At 41.0% G+C, this 25,364-nt stretch overlaps 1 gene segment (V, D, J or C); it reads left to right on the top strand.

Moving 5' to 3' along the window:
• The window catches only part of LOC131518026 (immunoglobulin heavy variable 3-74-like), a 91,985-nt gene extending 81,217 nt beyond the window's left edge, over window positions 1–10,768 (top strand). Inside the window, 1 exon segment of the V gene segment in view lies at window positions 10,410–10,768. Coding sequence covers window positions 10,410–10,768 — 359 coding nt within the window.
• Window positions 10,769–25,364: the final 14,596 nt, after the last annotated feature.

Below are 25,364 nucleotides of genomic sequence, written 5' to 3'. Positions count from 1 at the left end.
ATGCTTACTGCACATAATAATGGGTGTAAGCAGCAGAGGAATGACTAAGTGATATAGAAGATAAAATTATGGAAAATAAGGAATCAGAAAAGAGAGGGTAAACTAACTTCTTGGGTTATGGACGTAGACTTAGAGAACTCAGCCACTCTGTACAGTGTAGTAAAATTCCTTTCATAGGAGTCCCAAAAGAAGAGAGGGAAAAAGCGACAGAAGGTTTATTTGTGCAAATTGTAGCTGAAAGTTGCCTTAACCCAAGGAAGGAAATGAACATCCAAATCCAGAAGGCACAGAGAACTCCTATCAAAATCAACAAAAGTAGGCCATTACCAAGAGAAATCATAGAAAATGGACATAATATAGAGATAAAGGAAAAATCCTAAAAGCAGCAAGAGAAAAGAAGTCCCTAACAAGGCAAGGCAAATAAGGTTAGTTCCCTTCACAGAAACTTACCAAGAGAGAAGGGAGTGTCATCATACATTCAATGCGCTGAATGGGAAAAAAATAGGCAGGCAAGAATACTTTATCCAGGAAGTTTGTCATTGAGAAGAAGGAGAGATAAAGAGCTTCCCAGACAAACAAAATCTAAAGGAGTCTGTGACCCCTAACCCAACCCTGCAAGAAATACTAAAGGGGACTCTTTGAGTGGGAAAGAAAGACCAAAAGCAACAAACACTAGAAAGGAACAGAGAAAATCTCCGGAAAAAAAAAATTACTTTACAAAAACATTGTGATAACACAATTACACTAATATCATATCTTTCAGTAATCACTGTGAATGTAAATGAACTAAAAAGTCCAGTCAAAAGACACAGGGTATCAGAATGGGTTAAAAAAACAAGATCCATGTATATTCTGCCTGTAAAAGACTCCTTTGAGACCTAGAGATACCTGTTGATTGAAAGTGAGGGGTTGCAGAACAATTTATCATGCTACTGGACATAAAAAGAAAGCTCTAGTACAATATTCATATCAGGCAACCTAGATTTAAGATACAAAGACTGCAAAAAGAGATGAAGAAGGGCATTATATCCTAAAGTGGTCTATCCGACAAGAAGCACTAACAACTGTAAATATTTATGACCACAAATTGGGGCACTGAAATATGTAAAGCAATTAATGACATAAAAAAACTCATGGATAATAATACACTAGTAGTAGGGGACTTTCACACCCCACTTACAACAATGAACAGATCATGTGAGAAGAAAATCAAGAAGGAAACAATGGCTTTGAATGACATACATCCAGATGGACTTAACAGATATATTCAAAACATTCCATCTTAAAGCAGCAGAATACATTCTTGTCGAGTGCACATGGAACATTCTCCAGAATAGATCACACACTGGGTCATAAATCAGCCCCTACAAGTACAAAAAGATTGAGACTATGGCATGCATATTTTCAGATCAGAACACTAGGAAACTTGGAGTCAACCACAGGGAAAAATTTGGAAACACCACTAATAGTTGGAGTAAAAGACCATCGTACTGAAGAATAAAGCGGTTAACCAGGAAACTAAAGAAGAAATAAAAATACATGGAAGCAAATGAAAATGTTAGCGTTGACGGTCCAAATACTGTGGGATGCAGCAAAAGCAGATTTAAGATGGAAGTATATAGCAGTACAGGCCTAACGCAATAAAAATAAAATTTTAAACACACAACCACTTTACACCTAAAGAAGCTAGAAAAGGAAGAGCAAATGAAGCCTAAAGTCAGACGAGGAGGGTAAACAATCATAGGGTACCTATAAATGGCATAGAAAGAAACAAAAACAGTAGAACAGATCAACAAAACTTTTAGGTTGCTTTCTTAAAGAATGAATAAAATTGAACTTCCTGGACCAGATTATTCAAACAGAAAAGAAAAAGGACCCAAAGAGACAAAATCATGAATTTCATGGGACAGATCACAACCAACACCAGAAATACAATCAATTATAAGAGAATATTATGAAAAACTATATACCAACCAATTAGGCCATCTGGAAGAAATGAATAAATTCCCAGAAACATGTAAACTACCAAACTTTCAACAGGAAGAATTAGAAAAGGAGAATTACAGACCAATTGCCCAGGTGAACATGGATGCAAAAATTATCAACAACATACTTACAAATTGAATCCAACAGTACATTAAAAGAATCATTTACCAGGATGAAGTCGGATTTATTCCTGGGGTGCAAGGATGGATCAATATTAACAATCAATCAAAGTTATACACCATATCAATAATAGAATAAGACCCAAATGATCCTTTCAATAAATGCAGAGAAGCATTTGATAAACTACACTATCTTTTCTTGATAAAAACCATCAAGCAAGTAAAGATAGATGGAAAATTCTTCAACGACATAAAGGCCATATACAAAACACGCACTGTTAACGTCATCCTCAATGGGGAAACACTGAGTGCTCTCCACATATGGTCAGGAACATGACAGGGATATACACTGTCACTAATTTTGTTCAACGTAGTACTAGAAGGCTTAGCCTCTGCAATCAAACAATGAAAAGAAATAAAACGCGAAGACATTTGAAAGGAATAAGTCACACGTTCACTCTTTGAAGATTACATGATACTCTATGTGGAAAATCCAAAAGGTTCCACCAAAAGACTTCTAGGGCGGAGACAAAACTCAGAAAAGTTGTAGGATACAAAGACAACATCAAGTTATTGGCACTATATACATACACCAAAAATGAAGCAGAAAAGAGAGACATTAAGGAATCAGACCCATTTACAATTGCACCAAAAATCATAACATACCTAGGAATAAACCTAACCAAAGATGTTAGAGATCTGTATGCTAAAAACTATAGAAAGCATATGAAGCAAATTACACAAGACACAAAGGAAGAGCATTCCATGGTCATGGATTGGGAAACAAATATTGGTAAAATATCAATACTACCCAAAGCAATCTACACATTCAATGTGATCCTTACCAAAATAACACCAACATTCTTCACAGAAAAAGAACAAAGAATTTGAAAATTTGTATAAAACCAGAAAACACCGAATAGGCAGAGCAATGTTGAAAGAGAAATCCAAAGCTGGAGGCATCACAATTCTAGACTTCAAGCTGTATTACGAAGCTGTAATCATCAAGAAAGCATGGTACTGGCACAAAAATAGACACATACATGAATGGGACAGAATAGAGAACCAGATGTGCTGAACAGTCTGTTCAGCAAATGGTGCTGGGAAAACTGGATAGTAACATGAGGAAGATTGAATCTGGAACACTTTCCTACAGCAAACACAAAAATATATTCAAAATGGATGAAAAACCTAAATGTAAGACCAAAAAGCCTCAATATCTATAAGAGAAAACAGGCAGAAACCTCTTTGACCTCGACCTCAGCAAATTCTTAATAGACATGCCTCTAGAGGCAAGGAAAACAAAAGCAAAAAATGATGATTCAAATGATTCAAAATCATGATAAGATACCACCTCACACCTGTCAGAATGGCTAAAATGAACAATTCAGGAAACAACAGATATGGGCAAGGATGTGGAGACAGAGGAACCTTCCTATACTCTTGGTGGGCATGCAAAGTGGTGTGACCACACTGGAGAAGAGTTTAAAAAGTTAAAATAGAATTGCCTTATGTCCCACCAATTTCTCTACAAGGTATTTACACAAAGGACACAAAAATTCTGATTCAAATAGCTAAACGGGTGATGGAGATTACGTAGGTCACTTGTTGTGATGTGCACTGGGTGTTAATGTATGTGATGAATCACTAAATTTTATTCCCAAAACTAAAACGACACTACATGTTAACTAACAAAGATGTAAATAAATAAAATCTTCAGACATTAAAAAACAGGGGAAAAAAGGAAGGGGACAAATGTTGTTACAAATGGTCATAACCAATGGGATCTAGGGCAGTGAGTCTAACAACTTGCATTTACCCATTTTATCCCTAACTGGTAGTGGACATTAATTAACAAACATACTCATGATTCCCAATGTTGGTGCCACGTGACTTGGAATTCAAACCCCAGCTGCCCTTCCCAGCTCCTCTGTGACCACATCTCATGCGCAGTCTGTCTAGACAGCTGGCATCTATGTATTGCCTGGGTGTAGACGTCCTTGCTCCTGGAGCAGGCCCGTTCACCCAGGTCTGTTGGGTACTTAAGAAGCACAGACGAGTGTCACCTGGCATTCCTTGTACTTCCCATTCCTCACTAGGGAACAAGCTCAGCCTTGAGGATGCATGTTTACATGGGCTGTTCCACTGGTCTACACCACCTGACACCACCCATGTATTCCAGTACTTGCTTCTGAAGGGAATTTCCAAACAGATGACAATTTCACTAGTGATTTACAGCAAAAAATAACTGGATCCAAATGAGGGCACAATATTGGATTTTAGCTGCATGTTAAGGGGAACTTTGCTTTCATCTTAGAAGACAGAGAAGAGGTTTATACCAGAGACAAGGTCACAAGGATGGATCCTCCCAGAACCAGCAGTGGACCATCGCCTTACTGAGAGAGGGTACATTTCACATACAATAGAAGCTGTGAACATATAACATCTGGAGGGAGTGACCTCAGAGGGTGGAGGGGCCACAGGGTGGCCAGAACATCTCTTTACCCTCAGGTGAGGGACCTCCCGAGTCATGTCACTAGTCCACAATACAGTCAGCTTTGAGGGTGGCTATGATTCTGTTCTTACATCCCAGAGCCCAGTTTATAGAGCTGCCTCTGACCTCCACTTGTAGTGTCCAACATCGTCCAATCAAGGCTGCATAAAACAGGATGCATGTCAGCCCCAGAAGTCCTCTCTCAATGGCAATGACACCTTTATATGTCTTTCCTTGTTGTTATCTTTCTTCATGTTTCTTTCCTTACTGTTTCTCTTCACCTCAGAGCATTTGGGGGACATCCATGCATATCCACCTGGGTTCGGTTAACACTCAGATTCAGAGGGAGACATGGACTTCATGCAAGAAAGTGTCTGTGCCTGGTGATGACGGGTTTCATCCCACAATTCTCAAGGTATTCCCTCCCACAGATGTGCTGTCTTCAGGACCTCCTCATCTCAGTTCCGAGACGGACACTTGGTGACTGCCCATCTGTGTCCTGAACGCCATCCCCAGACTCATACACATGGCAGTAATATCAATGTCTCAAAATTAATCTCATGTGACAAGTCCCTTTGGCCACATAAGTTATTCTACACAGGTTCAAGAATGACATAGATGACCACAGTCCACACTGATGTCAGGGAAAGTTCACCTCCATCCCACATGACACTCACATTACCACACCCCCAAATCCTCCAACATGTCAAATCATTACATATTAAGTCAAGTCCAAAACGTACCTAAATTTCACTACCTCTAAAACCCCAAATCTAACCATGTAGCTTGGGTAGGGTGAGACCGTGGTACCTTCCATCCTGGGGTGAAACCCTCTCCATCAGCCGACCTGCATTTCTAGAAAACCATTTTTGATTTTCTGAATGCTTCTGCATGGTAACCATTACATAAGAGGTACTGACATTCCCATGCCAGAAGAAATACAGTGTAATTTAGAAGTGCATCACCAACAAGAAACAATTTGATTATCAATCTGGGGAAACCCGTTAGGTTCAAAGACAGAATGCTCTGAATCTCAGACTCCAACTTGTCTCTGGGATTGACACTTCCTTTTTTCTTAAAGGTGGTGCATGTTTGAAGCTGAGCACATTTATCCCAGTTTCATGAAAGTAGAATTTCTGAGCCCAAAAATCTTTCTTTTGTTCTCTCGATTATCAAATGAAAAGTTCTTCTGACTCTTGCCAGCTGATAAGGATAACTATTCAAGATTGTTGCTCACCAATGATTAAAGGAAATATAACTGTATATTTATAGGCAAAAAGCAGAGTGAAGGGTTCAAAGATGGAAAATATGTAGGAGGAGTCATCCTGTGAACAGAAGGGTCTGCAGTGCTCATGATGGAAGGGTCTCACCATTGCATGTTGCATAAATGGGGAGGGGAATAAAGGAGTCACTGTAACTCTGCAGGGGTCTGTGAAACCACAGGAGCACGGGGACCACCGGGGGCAATCACAACCACCAGGGGGAACTCAGAGACCAGGGAGCTCATGATCCAGGACAAGAGATTGGTTGAGGACTGGTCTCCTCTCAAGGGCTTTCAGATCCAGCCTCTGCACACTTCTTCTGACATAAACACAGCAAAGAGTTTGTAAAAGCTGTGGAAACACACAAGTGTCCTCCCTGTTTAAATAAACCATGATAAGGGGAATACACAGATTTTCCCAGGGTCAGACACTGGGATAAATACATCTTTGATCATTATCACATTAACAAGAGTTTAGAAGAATAATGATCTCCATGTCATAGATGAAGAAATATTTTAATTAACATCATCCTTCCTGATCTCAGGTGTTTTGCCTTCAACATATTTTAATAAAATTCAACCATTTTAACGTTATTGAAGCTTTCCTTTTTTAATTTTTATTTATTGGTATGGGAGAAAGAGACAGACTACGAGCGGGCAAGGGGAAGAGAGAGAGAGGAGACACAGTATCCGAATATGAAGCAGTCTCCAGGCTCTGAGCTGTCAGCACAGAGCACGACACAAGGCTCAGACTCATAAACTGTGAGACCATGACCTGAGTCAAAATCGGACACTTAACCAACTGAGCCACCCAGAGGCTCCATATTGAGGGTTTCTGTTGATGTCCACATAGGGTTCATGTGTAAATGACCCCTTGTGTTTGTAGAAAACCCCTGGCATCTACATCAGCTCTGTGAGTCTCTGTCGAGGCTTCTCACTCTCTCCAATTTGTGACAGAATGGACCTGGCTTCCATCCATCACTCTCCTGGGACTTCTAGAAGGTCAGGAACCTGCAAACCTCACTGGAATGTCCAGCCTTGTCCTGCATGTGGTTCAGGAGGCAGATGGGTCCTCCGATGGGGAGCACAGGTCCAGATACTGGGACTACTCTCACCTCATACGTGATCTTGGACACGCACACAATCCATCTCTGCCGCAGTGTATCTGTTAACCTGTACAATGGTGGTATACTGATTCTTACCTCAAGTGTTTGGGTGCATATGTGAAAATAAGGATTATCATGGGTACTTATAATCACTGCAGCAAAATCACAAATTAATACATCACAATGTCCTGAAAGATATTGTGACACCAAACACTGCCCCATCCCTTACACCTGCCAAAGGTCACTGGCTTCTTGAGGATTCTGTTGCAAAATTTACTGTATTGTCAAAGGACATCTGTATGCTGATTAAACCCTCCCATCCCTGAAACTGTAGCTGGGAGAAGAGCCTCAGCCCCTAAGTGTTCACATTCAGTGATCAGAACAGAACACAGACATCTCACCATGGACTTTGGGTTCACTTTGGTTTTCCGTGGTTCTATTTTAAACAGTAATTCATGATGAACAAGAAACACTGACTATGTTAGTGGATATGAGTGAGAGAAACAGTGGATGTGTGACATTTTCCTGACTTGTGTCTGTAGATGTCTTGTGTGAAGTAGGGCTGTTGGAGTCAGGGGGAGACCTGATGATGCCTGGCAGGGGAGGGGGTTCCTGAGACTCTCCTGTGCAGTCTCTAGATTCCCCTTCAGTAGCTAATTGATGAGGTGCGTCTGCCAGACTCCAGGGAAGGGGCTGAATGGGGGTCTACATATCTGTATGGTATAAGATAAGGACCAAGTGTCATTATTTTACTCACTGGAATTCAAAACCATTTGTGATAGAGGCCATTTTTTCCCTAATTTTAATTCTATGAAATCTCATGGAGGATATGCTGACTGCATCCAGACACATTTCACTCTGGTCTCTGTAATCTGCTCCACTGGTCTGTGTGTCTGACTGTGCCAGCAGCACAGTGTTATAGACAATGTACCTCTGCAATATACTTAGAAAGGAGGATGTGTGCTGTCTCCAGGTTTGTTCTTCTTTCTCAGGATTGCTTTCTCACTTCTGTGTGCTTTGTGGTGCCATATAAATAAGAATTTCCCAGATACATTCATTGGCATTTTTATTAACTCAACTAACATTAGAAATTATTAGAACAGATAAAAGGAATAAGGAGTGTAATAATACAAAAAATTAACAAATCGAAATTGATATCTGGAAAGCTAAATGCAATTGAAAAAGCATCTCTACTAGGAAATAAGTAAAACTCAAACAGATACAATCAGAATTAAGGAGGGGACATAACTGATACCAAAGAAGTGAAGAACAATAACAGAAAATCCCTAGATAATTATAGACCCATTATTAGATTACTAAGGGGCAACTAGGCAGTTTCTAGAGTTATACAATCCACAAGACTGTACATGAAGAAATAGAAAATTAACAGAATTAAAGCAAGTAAGATTGAATCTATAATCTAATCATATCCCGCCCCTAAAGAAAAAAATTCAGCTTGGTAACAGAGGACTTTATCTATGAACTGTATCAAAATATAAAGGATATTTAATGCCAATACCTCTCAGACTCTTACCAAAAACTGAAAAGAAAGGAATACGCCCCAACTCATCTACAAGACCAACCTTACTATGATGTGAAATCAAAAGACACCTTAAGAGAAACTAAAGGCCAATATCTCAGATGGACATACATGCAAAACTCCTAGCATAGTGAATGCAACAGCACAATGAAAGGGTCATATGTGACAATGCAGTCACATCTATTGATCACCTATATCATCATCTATTGATATATATAAAACGAGACAAAATTCAACAAATTGTCATTATTAAAAAATCTCAGCAACTGAGGGAAAGAAAGAAATTACCTCCACAAAATTGTGGCCGTACATGAAAAGCCCACAGCTGACAGCATATTTAACAGTGAAAAACTGACGCTTTTCCTGTCATATTAGGAGCCGGGCAAGGATTCTCATTCCCTACATAGGTATTCCGCATGGTAACATGAAGACAGTAAAATATGGCACCCAATGTATGTCATCTTGTCACATGGCTTATCTGGAGGAAAGTCACTTGAGTAACAGCTAGTCTAAGGAAACTGTGACCCTCCTTTGTCCCCTTGAGAGCAGGAAATAAATCTCTCCTGGGAAACTTCCTTTCCCTCTACCAGAATGGAAGAACCATCCTTACACTAGAAATGGGAACTTTAGCACCAAGAAGGCTGTGCAAACAAGCCTTGTTAATTCCTCACTAATTGACTTGCCCAAATCCAAATCTCTGTCTTGTTAACTCTTCACAAATCCATTGTTTTTTTATTCTAAAAGGCACAAGTGCCACCTACTTTCTTCATTCTCTGGATGTCATATTATTAGGAAGCTTGTGCACATGCAAAATGAAATTTATTCTCTTCTGTAGATCTGTCTTATGTCAGTTGAATCCTTAGACCAGACAAAGAACACAGAAGCAAAGAAGGAAAAACCTTTCTGGTCCTACAAGTTGAAGATGTACCCATAAAAATTAGGTAAGAAAATGAAATAAAGACATGCAAATCAGTAAGAAGAAAATTATTTGTTTGAGAATCACATGAACTTATAGTGAAATCTTAGAAACTCCATAAAAAAAGTATTAGAACTAATAAACTCAGGAAAAGTTCAGGGTACAAATCAACATACAAAAATATGTTGTATTTCCACACACCTAAAACATAGTATATGAAAAAAATGACAAAATCACACAATTGAAAATGGCGCAAAATGGAGCATCTGTGTGGCTCAATCCGTTAAGGGCCTACTGTTGATTTTGGCTCAGGTCATGATCTCATGGTTCCTGCGTTTAATTCTAAGGCAGGGTCTGCAATGATTGTGCAGAGCCTGCTTGGGATTCTCTGTCCCCTTCTCTCTCTCTGATCTCTCACTCCTTCCCTCTATCTGTCACACAAAAATAAACACACATTAAAATATATGGCACAAAATAAAGTATTTAGGATTAAATTTCACTAAAAAGTAAAATAGTACACCAAACATGACGTGCTGGGAGAAAGACATGTAAAATGGCAAACACAGATGAAAAGATAACTGTGTTCACAGATTAGAATTATTTATACTGTCACAGTCCCTTCTGCAAGAAGTGATCTAGAAGTGACTCTCAAACACTGGTTTTAAATTTGAAACAAATCTAAGTCTGGAGCCTGATATATAGTCAGAGGATATGCAAATAGGGCCCTCCCTGTGCTGATTAAACCAGTCCAGCTCCAACCCTGCAGCTGGGAGAGGAGCCCCAGCCCCGGGAGTCCCAGGTGTTCCCATTCTGTGATCAGCACAGAACACACACACCTCACCATGGAGTTTGTGCTGGGCTGGGTTTTCCTGGTTGCTCTTTTAAAAGGTAATTCATGGTGAACGAGGGACACTGAGTCTGTGAGTGGATATGAGCGAAACAGTGAATGTGTGACAGTTTCCTGACCAAGATGTCTTGTGTCTGCAGGTGTCCTGTGTGACGAGCAGCTGGTGGAGTCTGGAGGAGACCTGGTGAAGCCTGGGGGGTCCCTGAGACTCACCTGTGTGGCCTCTGGATTCACCTTCAGTAGCTACTACATGCACTGGGTCCGCCAGGCTCCAGGGAAGGGGCTGCAGTGGGTCGCGTATATTAGTGGTAGTGGAAGTAGCACAAGCTACGCAGACTCCGTGAAGGGCCGATTCACCATCTCCATAGACAAGGCCAAGAACACGCTGTATCTGCAGATGAACAGCCTCAAGACCGAGGACACGGCCACATATTACTGTGCAAGAGACACAGTGAGGGGACCTCACTGGGAGCCCAGACACAAACCTCCCTGCAGGTAGGGGATCAGCACCACCAGGGGGCGCACACTATGCACAATTTTGCTTTGTGTTCCCAGGAGCAGGTGCAGTTGGAGGATACAGGCAGGTTTCCTGTCAGGGTCTGGGGTTTCCTCTCAACACAGCAGTTCCTGGACACAGGATTCTGTGCTTACCTATTAACTTTCTGAATTAGCAACTGTGTTGTCATAGGAAAACTGCACTAACATGCACAAAGACACAGTTGTTTGCATTGCTTACTCCTGTCCCTCAACATGAGTGAATTACAGATTTCCTGAGGCACAACAGCTGAACCTTAAAGCAGTCCCAGATACACTCCCTGTGCAGCCAGGACCACAGGATCCCACAGCTCCCCATTATCTTCACCCATCGCTTGTCCCAATCAAACAACATGACACTTCCCTCCTGGCATTTGCTACTCAGGACATTAAATGAGCTACAGCTTTATTCAATTCCTCTAAACAAGAGATGAATCATCTCCATGTATTAGTCAGGATTCCTTTGAGCAACAGAATCCAAAGCACATTGGTTTCCATGACAAAATATGTTGAGAAGTCCCATGATCTACTGCCACAAGTTGGGGACCCAGGAAAACCAATGGTGTAATTCTCGCCTGATTATGAAATACTCTAGTCTCAGAACCTGCAGAGCTGATGATGTAGCTCTCAGAACAAGGGCAAGAGGAGACCAATGTCCAGTTCAAACAAGCACATGGGAAGTAAAAATGAGGGAATTCTTCCTCCCTCTGCATCGGGTTCTACTCAGAACTATAATGGAATGGGTGATGCCTAGGCAGAAAGAAAACATGGATGGAAATGCCAATCTCTTCTGGAAACAGATATCAGACATACTCAGAAGGAGTGGTTAATCTGGGCACCCATGACGCAGTCAAGATTAAAATAAGGTAATCATGAAGTCAACCTCCTGTAAATGTGGAGTTCAAAGACTAAAGATTTAGAAGTCCATGCTGTCACGGGGGTGGAGCCTGGTGGGCATGGCAGTGCTCCTGTGAAGAAGGAGAGCAGAGACCAATGGGGGGGCACTGCGATCTGAGGGTCCCCTGGCTGGCATAGGGAGAGACAGTCCCTTCTTGGAGTGCATTTTGGAGAGGGAGCATTGCCTCTCATGGGACACGAGAGCTGACAGGCACCATTGCACTGCCCTGGTCATTAGCATTGGAGCCTCTGCTAAGAGCACCTAACTGGACGCTGCCTTCTTGATGTTCTTTACCATGAACTCCAAGCCCCTAATGTTCGTGAAACTGCCCTTCTGGGATAACCAGCTCCAGCCACAGCACAGAAAAACCCTCTCCCAGAGTATCGGTGGGGTCCCTATAATATTGAGTTCATACAGTTTCGACTTTTGAAACCCAGCTAGAGCTCCTGATATAAAATATAAGAGCTCTGTGCCACCAGGTGGGCCAATGGCTTGGACACAGACAGGGTGAAGGCAGGGTTCTGACTGGGACCAACGAGTACAGATTTTTCTCTCTGTGGGAGGGCTTCCTGAACAGGGGCGGCTGGGAATTCCAACTGCAGGGACTAGACGGGTTGCTGATGCCAATATTTCCCCCCGCCAATCAGCATGGACAGAGTTCAGTGAGCAGCACAGCACCCCCCAGTAGAAGCTGAGCCACTGACACCAAGATCCACCCCCCTTGTCTTACTCAGATGCTTCCTTACTAGGAAAAGACTGCCTGGAACCCAGACCAGCACAACGCCCCTCCCTCCAAGGACCACCATATACCCCCACAGGCACCAAGTCTACTGACCATATAGTGAGGCAAAGCTTCACTTCTAGGGGAGATAGGAATTAGCCTCTTTTAACAGTCAGAACAAACTCACTTAGTTAAAACACAACACTGGACAAAGTTGAAAAACTCCCTACTGGAGGCAAGGAGAAACCTGCAGAGGACTGACTTGAGGGACACAGCAGCCAATACATGACAGCACAGTGCACACAGCACATGCAAGAAATGCTTCCAGAATATCAGGTCCTCAACAGTATGTAAACACTTCTCATGAAGACACTACTCTAGAAGCAGAAAACATAACAGGATTTTCCGAAAAACTTCAGAATGCAGAGACAGACATACAGACTGATGGAGGAATGCATTCCAAAAGAATAAACGATAAAAGGTCATTGTAAGGGATATAATTAAAACACATATAACAAATATGCCTCAAACAGAATTTTTAAAAACTATAATAAGTAAAAAGAATTTTTAAAAACTATCATACGGACACTAGCTGTGCTTCAAGAAAGCAAACAAGACAGGAGGATACCCTGTCTACATATAGAAAAGACCTAAAAACTTGTCAGTCTGAAACGTTACAAATGCTATAAACGGGAGGTGAAACTGATTGTATATAATGACCTCAGGTGGAAAGAAGCAGATGAGTGAGTAAGTGACATAGAAGATAAAATTATGGGGGAAATGAAGCAGGAAAGAAGAGGAAAACTAAATATTGCATCTCAAACGTATACTTCGGGAACTCAGCAACTCCAAAAAGTGAAATAAAATTATTTTCAAAGGAGTCCCTGAGAAATTGTGTTTTATATACACAAAGGGTTACTACGTGGCAATGAGAAAGAATGAAATATGGCCCTTTGTAGCAACATGGATGGAACTGGAGAGCGTGATGCTAAGTGAAATAAGCCATACAGAGAAAGACAGATACCATATGGTTTCACTCTTATGTGGATCCTGAGAAACTTAACAGAAACCCATGGGGGAGGGGAAGGAAAAAAAAAGAGGTTAGAGTGGGAGAGAGCCAAAGCATAAGAGACTGTTAAAAACTGAGAACAAACTGAGGGTTGATGGGGGGTGGGAGGGAGGGCAGGGTGGGTGATGGGTATTGAGGAGGGCACCTTTTGGGATGAGCACTGGGTGTTGTATGGAAACCAATTTGACAGTAAATTTCATATATTAAAAAATAAAATTAAAAAAAAAAAAAAAAAAAAAAAACATATTTAAATTCACAAAAAAAAAAAAAAAAGAAAGTGAGGGGAGGGATAGCAATTTATCATGCTAACGGACGTCGAAAGCAAGTTGTAGCACCATACACGTATGACACTAACTAGATTTTAACCAAAATCTGTTCAAGAGATGAGGAAGGCAGTATATCATCATAAACTAGTCTATCCAATGAGAAGATACAAAGCTTTAAATCTTTATATGCTAAAATTGTAACCACTGATATATATAAATCAGTTAATAAGAAACATAAAGAAACTAATTGATAATAATACAATAATAATAATAGAGAACTTTAATGCTCCACTTACAACAATGGACACATCATCTGAGCTGAAAATCAATAAGGAAACAATGGCTAAGGAAGACACACTGGACCAAATGGACTTAACAGATATATTCAGAACATTCCATTCTAAACAGCAGAATACACATTCCTTTTGAGTGCACATAGAACATTCCCCAGAACAGATCACATACTATGTCACAAATCAGCCCTCTACAAGTACAAAAAGATTGACATAATACCAAGCATATTTTCAGACCAGGACACTATGAAACTTGAAGTCAACCACAAGAAACCTTTGGCAACACCACTAATACATGAAGTTAAAGACACTGTAGTAAAGATTGTATGAGATTTTCAGGAAATTAAGGAAACAGTAAAAAATACATGGAAGCAAACGAAAACGGAAACATGCCAGTGCCAAACCATCTGGATGCAGCAAAACTGGTTGGAAGAGGGAAATATATAGCAATACAGGCCAAACTCAAGAAAGAAGAAAAATCTCAAACACACAACCATGTTACACCTAAACAAGCTAGGAAATGAACAGAAAATGAATGCTGAAGCCAGCAGGAGAAGGTAAATAAAGAACACTAGACCAGAAATAAATGATAAAGAAACAAACAAAAACAGTAGAACACATCAATGAAACTATAAGCTGGGTTTTGGAAGCATAACTAAAAATGATAAACCGAGGCCATACTTAGCAAAAACAAAAGAGAAAGGACTAAGTACATTTTTTTAATATGAAATTTATTTTCAAATTTGTTTCCATACAACACCCAGTGCTCATCCCAACAGGTGCCCTCCTCAGTGGCCATCACCCACCCTCCCCTCGTCCCACCCCCCCATATACCCTCAGTTTGTTCTCAGTCTTGAAGAGTCTCTTCTGTTTTGGCTCCCTCCCTCTCCAACCATTATTTGCCTTCCCCACCCCCATGGTCATCTGTTAAGTTTTTCAGGATCCACATAGGAGTGAAAACATATGTCCTTATCTGTATGACTTATTTCACTTAGCATAACACTGTCCAGTTCCATCCATGTTGCTACAAAAGGCCATATTTGACTCTTTCTCATTGCCACGTAGTATTCCATTGTGTATATAAACCACAATTTCTTTATCCATTTGTCAGTTGATGGACATTTAGGCTCTTTCCATAATTTAGCTATTGTTGAGAGTGCTGCTATAAACGTTGGGGTACAAGTGCCCCTATGCATCAGCACTCCTGTACCCCTTGGGTAAATTCCTAGCAGTGCTACTGCTGGGTCATAGGGTAGGTCTATTTTTAATTTTTTGAGGAACCTCCACACTGTTTTCCAGAGCGGCTGCACCAGTTTCCATTCCCACCAACAGTGCAAGAGGGTTCCCGTTTCTCCACATCCTCTCCAGCATCTATAGTCTCCTGTTTTGTTCATTTTGACCACTTTGACTGGCATGAGGTGATATCTCAGTGTGGTTTTGATTTGTATTTCCCTGATGAGGAGCGACTTTGAGCATCTTTTCATGTGCCTGATGCCCATCTGGATGTCTTCTTTAGAGAAGTGTCTATTCATGTTTTCTGCCCATTTCTTCACTGGATTATTTGTTTTTCAGGTGGGGACTTTGGTGAGCTCTCTATACATTTTGGATACTAGCCCTTTGTCCAATATGTCTCTTGCAAATATCCTTTCCCATTCCATTGGTTTCCTTTTAGTTTTGTTGATTGTTTACTTTGTGGTGCAGAAACTTTTTATCTTCATGAGGTCCCAATAGTTCATTTTTGCTTTTAATTCCCTTGCCTTTGGGGTTGGGTCAAGTAAGAAATTGCTGCAGCTGAGGTCAGAGTTTTTCCCTGCTTTCTCCTCTAGGAGAAAGTCTGAGTCTCCTGTCTCAGACTCAGGTTCTTTATCCATTGTTAGTTTGTTTTTGTGAATGGTGTAAAAAGTGGTCTAGTTTCATCCTTATGCATGTTGCTGCTCAGTTCTCCCAGCATCATTTGTTAAAGAGACTCTCTTTTTTTTCCATTGGATATTGTATCCTGCTTTGTCAAAGATTAGTTCGCAGGTCTAGATTAGTTTTGTGGGTCTATCTTTGGGGTTTCTATTCTATTCCATTGGTCTATGTGTCTCTTTTTGTGCCAATACCATGCTGTCTTGATGATTATAGCTTTGTGGTAGAGGGTAAAGTCTGGGATTGTGATACCCGCTTTGGTATTCTTCTTCAAAATTACTTTGGCTATTTGGGGCCTTTCGTGGTTCCATACAAATTTTAGGATTGCTGGTTCTACCTTCGAGAAGAATGCTGGTGCGGTTTTGATTGGGATTGCATCGAATGTGTAGATAGCTTTGGGTAGTATTGACATTTTAACAATATTTATTCTTCCAATCCATGAGCACGGAATGTTTTTCCATTTCTTTATATCTTCTTCAATTTCCTTCATAAACTTTCTATAGTTTTCAGCATACAGATCTTTTACATCTTTGGTTAGGTTTACATGATTCTTGGTGCAATTGTGAATGGGGTCAGTTTCTTTATTTGTCTTTCTGTTGCTTCATTATTAGTGTGTAAGAATGCAACTGATTTCTGTACACTGATTTTGTTTTTGTTTTTGTTTTTTAATTTTTTTTTAATGTTTTTTATTTATTTTTGGGACAGAGAGAGACAGAGCATGAACGGGGGAGGGGCAGAGAGAGAGGGAGACACAGAATCGGAAACAGGCTCCAGGCTCCGAGCCATCAGCCCAGAGCCTGACGCGGGGCTCGAACTCACGGACCGCGAGATCGTGACCTGGCTGAAGTCGGACGCTTAACCGACTGCGCCACCCAGGCGCCCCTGTACACTGATTTTGTATCCTGAGATTTTACTGAACTCATGTATCAGTTCTAGCAGACTTTTGGTGGAGTCATCAGGTTTTCCATATATAATATCATGTCATCTGCAAAATGTGAAACCTTAACTCCATCTTTGCCAATTTTGAGGCCTTGATTTTCTTTTCTTGTCTGGTTGCTGATGCTAGAACTTCCAACACTATGTTACACAACAGCGGTGAGAGTGGACATCCCTGTCGTGTTGTTGATCTCAGGGAGAAAGCTCTCAGTTTTTCCCCATTGAGGATGATATCAGCTGTGGGATTTTCATAAATGCCTTTCACAATGCTTAAGTAGGTTCCTTCTGTCCCGAGTGTCTTGAGGGTTTTTTTTAAGAAACGATGTTGAATTTTGTCAAATGCTCTTTCTACATCGATTGACAGGATCATATGGTTCTTATCTTTTCTTTTATTAATGTGATGTATCACATTGATTGATTTGCGAATGTTGAACCAGCGCTGCAGCCCAGTGATGAATCCCACTTGATCATGGTAAATAATTATTTTTATATGCTGTTGAATTCGATTTGCTTGTATCTTATTGAGAACTTTTGCATCCATATTCATCAGGGATATTGGCCTGTACTCTTTTTTTCCTGGGTCTCTGTCTGGTTTAGGAATCAAAGTAATGCTGATTTCATAGAATGAGTCTGGAAGTTTTCCTTCCCTTTCTATTTTTTGAAATAGATTGAGAAGTATTATCTCTGCTTTAATGTCTGGTAGAATTCCCCTGGGAAGCCATCTGGTCCTGAACTCTTATTTGTTGGGAGATTTTTGATAACTGATTCAGTTTCTTCGCTGGTTTTGGGTCTGTTCAAGCTTTCTATTTTTTCCTGTTTGAGTTTTGGAAGTGTGTGGCTGCTTAGGAATTTGTCCATTTCTTCCAGGTTGTCCAGTTTGTTGGCATATAATTTTTCATAGTATTCCCTGATAATTGCTGTGTTTCTGAGGGAGTGGTTGTAATAATTCCATTTTCATTCATGATTTTATCTATTTGGGTCATCTCCCTTTCTTTTAGAGAAGACTGGCTCCAGGTGTATCAATTTTGTTTATTTTTTCAAAAATAAACAACTCTTGGTTTCATTGATTAGCTCTACAGTTTTTTTAGATTCTGTATTGTTTATTTCTGTGCTGATCTTTATTATTTCTCTCCTTCTGCTGGGTTTGGGGTGTCTTTGCTGTTCTGCTTCTTTTCCTTTAGATGTGCTGTTAGATTTTGTATTTGGGATTTTTCTTGTTTCTTGACATAGGCCTGGATTGCAATGTATTTTCCTCTCAGGACTGCCCTTGCTGCATCCCAAAGCGTTTGGTTTGTTGAATTTTCATTTTCATTTGTTTCCATATATTTTTAAATTTCTTCTCTAATTGCCTGGTTGATCCATTCATCCTTTAGTAGGGTGTTCTTTAACCTCCATGCTTTTGGAGGCTTTCCAGACTTTTTCTTGTGGTTGATTTCAAGTTTCATCACATTGTGGTCTGAAAGTATGCATGGTATGATCTCAATCCTTGTATACTTATGAAGGGCTCTTTTATGACCCAGTATATGATCTATCTTGGAGAAGGTTCCATGTGCACTCAAGAAGAAGGTATATTCCGTTGCTCTGGGGTGCAGAGTTCTACATATATCTGTCATGTCCATCTGATCCAGTGTATCGTTCAGGGCCCTTGTTTCTTTATTGATCCTGTGTCTAGATGATCTATGCTCTGTTGTAAGTGGAGTATTAAAGTCCCCTGCAATTACCACATTGTTATCAATAAGGTTGCTTATGTTTGTGATTGTTTTATATATTTGTGGGCTCCCGTATTTGGTTCATAGACATTTATAATTGTTAGCTCTTCCTGATGGATAGACCCTGTAATTATTATATAATGCCCTTCTTCATCTCTTGTTACAGCCTTTAAAGTCTAGTTTGTCTGTTGTAAGTATGGCTACTCCAGCTTTCTTTTCACTTCCAATAGCATGATAGTTGGTTCTCTATCCCCTCACTTTCAATCTGAAGGTATTCTCAGGTATAAAATGAGTCTACTGTAGACAGCAAATAGATGGGTCTTGTTTTTTTATCCATTCTGATACCCTATGTCTTTTGGTTGGAGCATTTAGTCCATTTACATTCAGTGATATTATAGAAAGATATAGGTTTAGAGTCATTGTGATATATGTAGGTTTCATACTTGTAGTGATGTCTCTGGTACTTTGTCTCACATGATCCCCCCTAGGATCTCTTTAGAGCTGGTTTAGTGGTGATGAATTCCTTCAGTTTTTCTTTGTTTGGGAAGACCTCTTTCTCTTCTTCTATTCTACATGACAGACTTGCTGGATAAAGGATTCTCAGCTGCATTATTTTTCTGTTCATCACACTGAAGATTTCTTGCCATTCCTTTCTGGCCTGCCACGTTTCAGTAGAGAGATCCGTCACTAGTCTTTTGGTCTCCCTTTATATGTTAAAGCATGTTTATCTCTAGCTGCTTCCAGAATTCTCTCTTTATCCTTGTATTTTGCCAGTTTCACTATGATACGTCATGAAGAAGATCGATTCAAGTTACACCTGAAGGCAGTTCTCTGTGCCTCTTGGATTTCAATGCCTTTTTCCTTCCCCACATAAAGGAAGTTCTCAGCTATAATTCCGTCAAGTACACCTTCAGCACCTTTGCCTCTTCCTCCTCTAGAACCCCAATTATGCATATATTATTTCATTTAATTATGTCACATAGTTCTCTAAGTCTCCCCTCATACTCCTGGATTTTTTGATCTCTCTTTCTCAGCTTCTTCTTTGTCTATAATTTTATCTTCTAATTCACCTATTCTCTCCTCTGCCTCTTCAATCTGAGCTGTGGTTGCCTCCATTTTGTTTTGCAGCTCATCTATAGCATTTTTAGCTCCTCCTGACTGTTTCTTAGTCCCTTGATCTCTGTATTAGTAGACTCTCTGCTGTTCTCTATACTTTTTTCAAGACCAGCGATTAATTTTATGACTATTATTTTAAATTCATTTTCTACTATACTGTTTAAATTGTTTTTGATCAGTTCATTAGTTGTTGCTATTTCCTGTAGTTTCTGATGGGTAGAATTCTTCCGATTCATCATTTTGGAGAGTCCCTGGAGTGGCGCGGAACTGCAGGGTTCTTCCCCTGTGCTGTCTGGAGTAACTTCCATTGGTAGGCGGGGCTGAAGTCAGACCGGATATCTGCCCCCAGCCCACCGCTGGGGCCACAGTCAGACTACTGTGTACCTTATCTTCCCCTTTCCCAGGGGCAGGACTCACTGTGGAGTGGTGTGGCCTCTGGGCTACTTGCACACTTCCAGGCTTGGGCGCTGCTTTGATGGGATCTGCATATTAGCCTGGATGGATCCACAAGATGCACAGGGGCGGGAGGGGCAGGTTCAGCTCGCTTTTCCTTTGGTGGTCCACTTCAGGAGGAGCCCTGTGGCACTGGTAGGGAGGCATACCTATTGGAGGGATGGATCTGCAGAAGCACAGCGTTGGGTATTTGGGCGGTGCAAGCAAGTTCGTGCCAGGAACTGGTTCCCTTTGGGATTTTGGCTGGGGGGTGGGCAAGGGAAATGGCTCTTCCCTGTGCCTTTGTTCTCCACCAAGCTGAGCTCTATCCTGTGGGGCTCAACAACTCTCTCTCCCATTGTCCATTAGCCCTCCCGCTCTCTGAGCAGCGCGGTTGAATTATAACATTCCAGATGTTAATTCCCACTGGCTGTCAGAACACACTCCATCCAGCCCCTCTGCTTTTGCAAGCCAGATTCGGGGGCTCTGCCTTGCTGGGTGGGCTGGCTGCACCTCCACTGCCTTTTTCCCTCCACCCAGTCCATGTAGCGTGGACTGCCTCTCCAACCTTCCTATCCACTCTGTGGGCCTCTCGTCTATGCTTGGCTCCAGAGAGTCCATTCTGCTAGTCTTCTGGTGGTTTCCTGGGTAAATTAGGCAGATGTGAGTGGAATCTAAGTGATCAGCAGGACCCAGTGAGCACAACGTCCTCCTACACTGCCATCTTCCTCCAGGACTAAGTAAATATAATCACAAATTTGAGAGGAGAGATCACAACTAACACCAGAGAAATACAATTATAAAAAAATATTTTGGAATTTATATGCCAAAAAATTGGTCAATCTGAAAGACATGGATAAATTACCAGAATGATATAAACTAACTAAACTTAAATGTGAAGAAACAGGAAACCTGAACAGACTGAAAGGAGAAAATAAATTGAATCAGTAATCAAAAACCTACTGACACACAAAGTCGAGGGCTTCATGGCTTCACAGGTGAATTCTACCGGATAATTAGAGTGTAAATATTCTATTTAAGTAGAAATGGTATAATTACATTTTGTGAAAATCGGATGTTTTTTTCTGCCAATGAGGAAATAGCAGTAAGACAAGTTACATAGGAAGAGACAATATTCACAAACTGCATAACCACCAAGGACCTGCATCGTGAATATGCTAAGAACCCTCAACAGTCAATAGGAAGAAAGGAAACAACCCTCTATAAAACAAGCACAGCCTTGCGTAGTAAACACCCCGTCCTAGAGGTTGTAGACACATTAGTAAGGACAGGAAAAGTCTCTTCACACCATCGATTGGCAAGGAAATTCTAATCAAGAATGCAATAGATGCCTTATGCACACACCCTGAGGGCTCAGGTATGAAGGGAACACTGGCAACACCATCCAGGTGAGCATGCAGCACTCTGGGGGCCTCAAACACTGCAGGTAGGAATAAAAAATGAACACCAGATCTGGAAAATCATTGGCTGTTACTCATGAAATTATACATGGATGACTTAACATGTAACCTGGAAATACCACTCCCGAGAATTTTCTCCAGAATGAAATCCCATGCTCTGAAAATAAATGGTGTGTACATATGTATAGTATCTTTCTTAGTGTTAGAAGCTAAGAATAAGTCAAAAGTCGTTCTAAATATAAAGGAATAAACCAAGTATAAAACTTCCATCAATGGGATGCTTTTCCACAGAAATGTGACACTATTGATGCAGACCTGAAACTAGGATAACCTCAAAGACATGATGTGAGGGAATGAAAGTAGTCTCAAAGACAACAGAGGTGGTGTGGCCTGAGACATTCACACAGCCAGCCTAGATGTGACAGCCTAGGTGACAGTGTTTGGTTAGACTTTATCACTTTCTGACCCACCCCCACATGATAAATTCCTCTGCTGCATGTTGAATGTTGTCCTATGTTCAACAATGCTCTGAAGTATGGAGTCTCCACAGACTGAACCTCACCACCTCGGACTCCTCTGAATGGAGAGTTGCTGAGAACAGAATCTCAAATGTGTTCTGACAGCAGCTGTTCCCTCCACTGTCCCTGGCTCTTGCTCTCTCCTGCTGGTGAGCAGGAGTAGGTTAGGAATCCTCCACTGAAGCCATTTGTCTCCTGCACCTGACTCTCCCACAACATGAGGCCCAGACCTTCCTCACACTCAGCTGGAAATGAACTCGGTTGTACCAGAACAGATTTTCACCTTGGTTTAGTGGATTGCTCCAGGTCCCCCCTGCCCTGAGCAAAACTCTGAAGCTGCAGGTGGGGACAAAAGGAGGGATCAGTTTAGGGGCGGGTGGCACCTTCATTTCCTTGTGGCTTGCTTGCCTGGTGGCATGAGACTCCTGCCATATAAGTCAGGTCTGGGGCGACCAGGCTCCCAGCATCCCTAGTGGACTGTGCCCAGGGCAAAGCCTCCATCCTGGAAGTGGGGCTGCATACAATGAGTCCCACATCTCGGTGGCACCTGCAGGGGCTTGGCATCAACAGCAAACAGCTTGGGGTCACTGACATTCTGTCCCTCTGGAAAAGAGTCCTCTGAACAGGAGCTGGGCACTGGAAACCCTGTGTATTGGCTACAACAATCTGGCGTAGGGTTGCAGCCAGACTCAGTGGCACACGCCTATAGTCCCAGGTACTTGCACTGGATTCTCCATTTGCTGAGGTGGGGTGGGGAAGGAAAGGAACATACCTTAGCTCAAAATTCTAGCTGTTCCTTTTGTCAGTATAGTTTTTGAAATAAATGATTCCTAGTGGGCTGTATGCCAACAAGGCCATTTGTAGACACTTAACATACATTGATTTTTTTATTCAAATTCAAGTTAGTTAACATGCAATGCAATATTAGATTCATGTGTAACATATGGTGATTCAAAATTCCCATACAACACCCAGTGCTCATTATGAGTGCACCCCTTCATCCCCATCATCTACTTCCCCAAACCCTCCATTCACCTTCCCTCTGGTAACCATCAGTTTGTTCTCTATACTTAAGAGTATAATTGGTGTGCTTACATGCTCCATGGGCTAAAGCCATGACTCTTGATTTGGGCACATGTCTTGAACTCATGGTTCCTGAGATCGAACCACACATTGGTTCCTGTACTGACACCACAGAAAATGCTTGGGATTCTCCTTCCCTCTTCCTCTGCCCCTCCTCCCATTTTCTCTCAGAAAAAAACATTGTTAAAATGTTTATACTACCCAAAGCAATCTAGACATTCAATGCAAGTAATTCAAAGCAAATATCCCTCTCAACTAATCCCAGAATTTTTCACAGAGCTAGAACCAATAATTCTAAACTTATACTGGTTGAGGCCCCTGGGTGGCTCAGTTGGTTAAGCGTCTGACTTCGGCTCAGGTCATGATCTCACAGTCCGTGAGTTCGAGCTCCACATTGGGCTCTGTGCTGACAGCTCAGAGCCTGGAGTCTGCTTCAGATTCTGTGTCTCCCTCTCTCTCTGCCCCTTCCATGCTCATGCTCTCTCTCTCCCAAAAATAAATAAAAACATTTCAAAAATAAAATTATCATGGAACCACAAAAGACCCTGAATCCGCAAAGCAATCATGAAAAAGAAAAAAACTGGAGGCATCACAATTCTGGATTTCAAGCTATATTACAATGCTATAGTCAGCAAGACAGTATAGTACCTGCATAAAAATACACACATAGATTAACATAACAGAATGTAAAACCCAGAAACCGACCCATAACTATATGGTCAACTAATCTTCGACAAAGCAAGAAAGAGTATCAAATGGAAAAATGAGAGTCCCTTCAACAAGTGGTGTTGAGAAAACTGGACAGCAACATGGAATTGTAATGAAACTGGACCACTTTGTACAATACACACAAAAATAAATTCAAAATGGATGAAAGACCTAAATGTGAGACAGGAAACCATAAAAATCCTAGAGGAGGACACAGGCACCAACGTCTTTGACCTTGACCAGAGCAACTTCTTACTAAACATTGTCCCCAGAGGCATGGGAAACAACAGCAAAAATGAACTATTGGGATCTCATCAAGATAAACAGGTTCTACACAGCAAGGAAATCATCAACAAAACTAAAGGCAACTGACAAATGGGGGAAGATATTTGAAAATGACATATCAGATAAAGAGTTAGTATTCAAAATATATAAAGAACTTATCAAACTCAACACTCAAAAGAAAAAAGCAAAAAAATCCATCATGGATAAAGAAGATGTGGTATATCAATACAATGGAGTATGACTCGGCAATCAAAATGAATGAAATCTTGCCATTTGCAACTATGTGGATGGAACGGGAGGGTATCATGCTAAGTGAAATGAGTCAGTCAGAGAAAGACAAAATCATATGGTTTTACTCATATAAGGTCTTTAAGAGACAAAACAGATGAACATAAGGGAAGGAAAACAAAAATAATATAAAAACAGGGAGGGGGACAAAACAGAAGAGACTCATAAATGTGGAGAACAAATTGAAGGTTGCTGGAGAGGTTGTGGGAGGAGGAATGGGCTAAATGGGTAAGGGGCACTAAGGAATCAACTCCTGAAATCATTGTTGCACTATTTGCTAACTAATTTGGATATAAATTTAAAAAAATAAAAAAACAAACATGGTAATGAAAGAAAAAAAAGAAGAAAATTACCTCCAGATGATCATGTCCACTATAAAAGCCGACATCTGACAGCATATTGAACAGAAAAATACGAAAACCATTCCTTCTACATCAAGATCAGACAATGATGATCACCCCTAACGTAAGTATTCAACATGATAATGTGAAGAATAAACATGCTGCCTCAAACCATATCAACGTGTCACATTGCTGATTTGGATGAAAGTCATGTGAGAAACAGCCAGTCCAAGGACACTCAGACCATCCTTTGTCCCTTGACAGCACGAAATAAATCTCCCCTGGGAAAACTCCCTTACCTGTTCCAGGAGGGAAGAACTATCCTTAGCACCAGAATAAGGAACACAGGGACAAGAAGGCTGTGAAAACAAACCTAGTTACTTGTTGACTAATTAAATACCCCCAAACCCACACCTTTGCCTTAACTCTTGCCAAATCGAATGTTTTGTTGTCTGAAAGTCACAAGTGCCACCTGCTTTGTACATTCTCTGGGTGTCATATCATTAGGAAGGCCATGCACTTTCAAAATGAAATTTATCCTCCCCTTGAGATCAGTCTTATGGCAATTG

Source organism: Neofelis nebulosa, chromosome 7 (genome assembly GCF_028018385.1).
Source record: "Neofelis nebulosa isolate mNeoNeb1 chromosome 7, mNeoNeb1.pri, whole genome shotgun sequence".
In the NCBI taxonomy this organism is placed as follows: Eukaryota; Metazoa; Chordata; class Mammalia; order Carnivora; family Felidae; genus Neofelis; species Neofelis nebulosa.
This window is presented reverse-complemented; position numbering and strand designations above follow the sequence as displayed.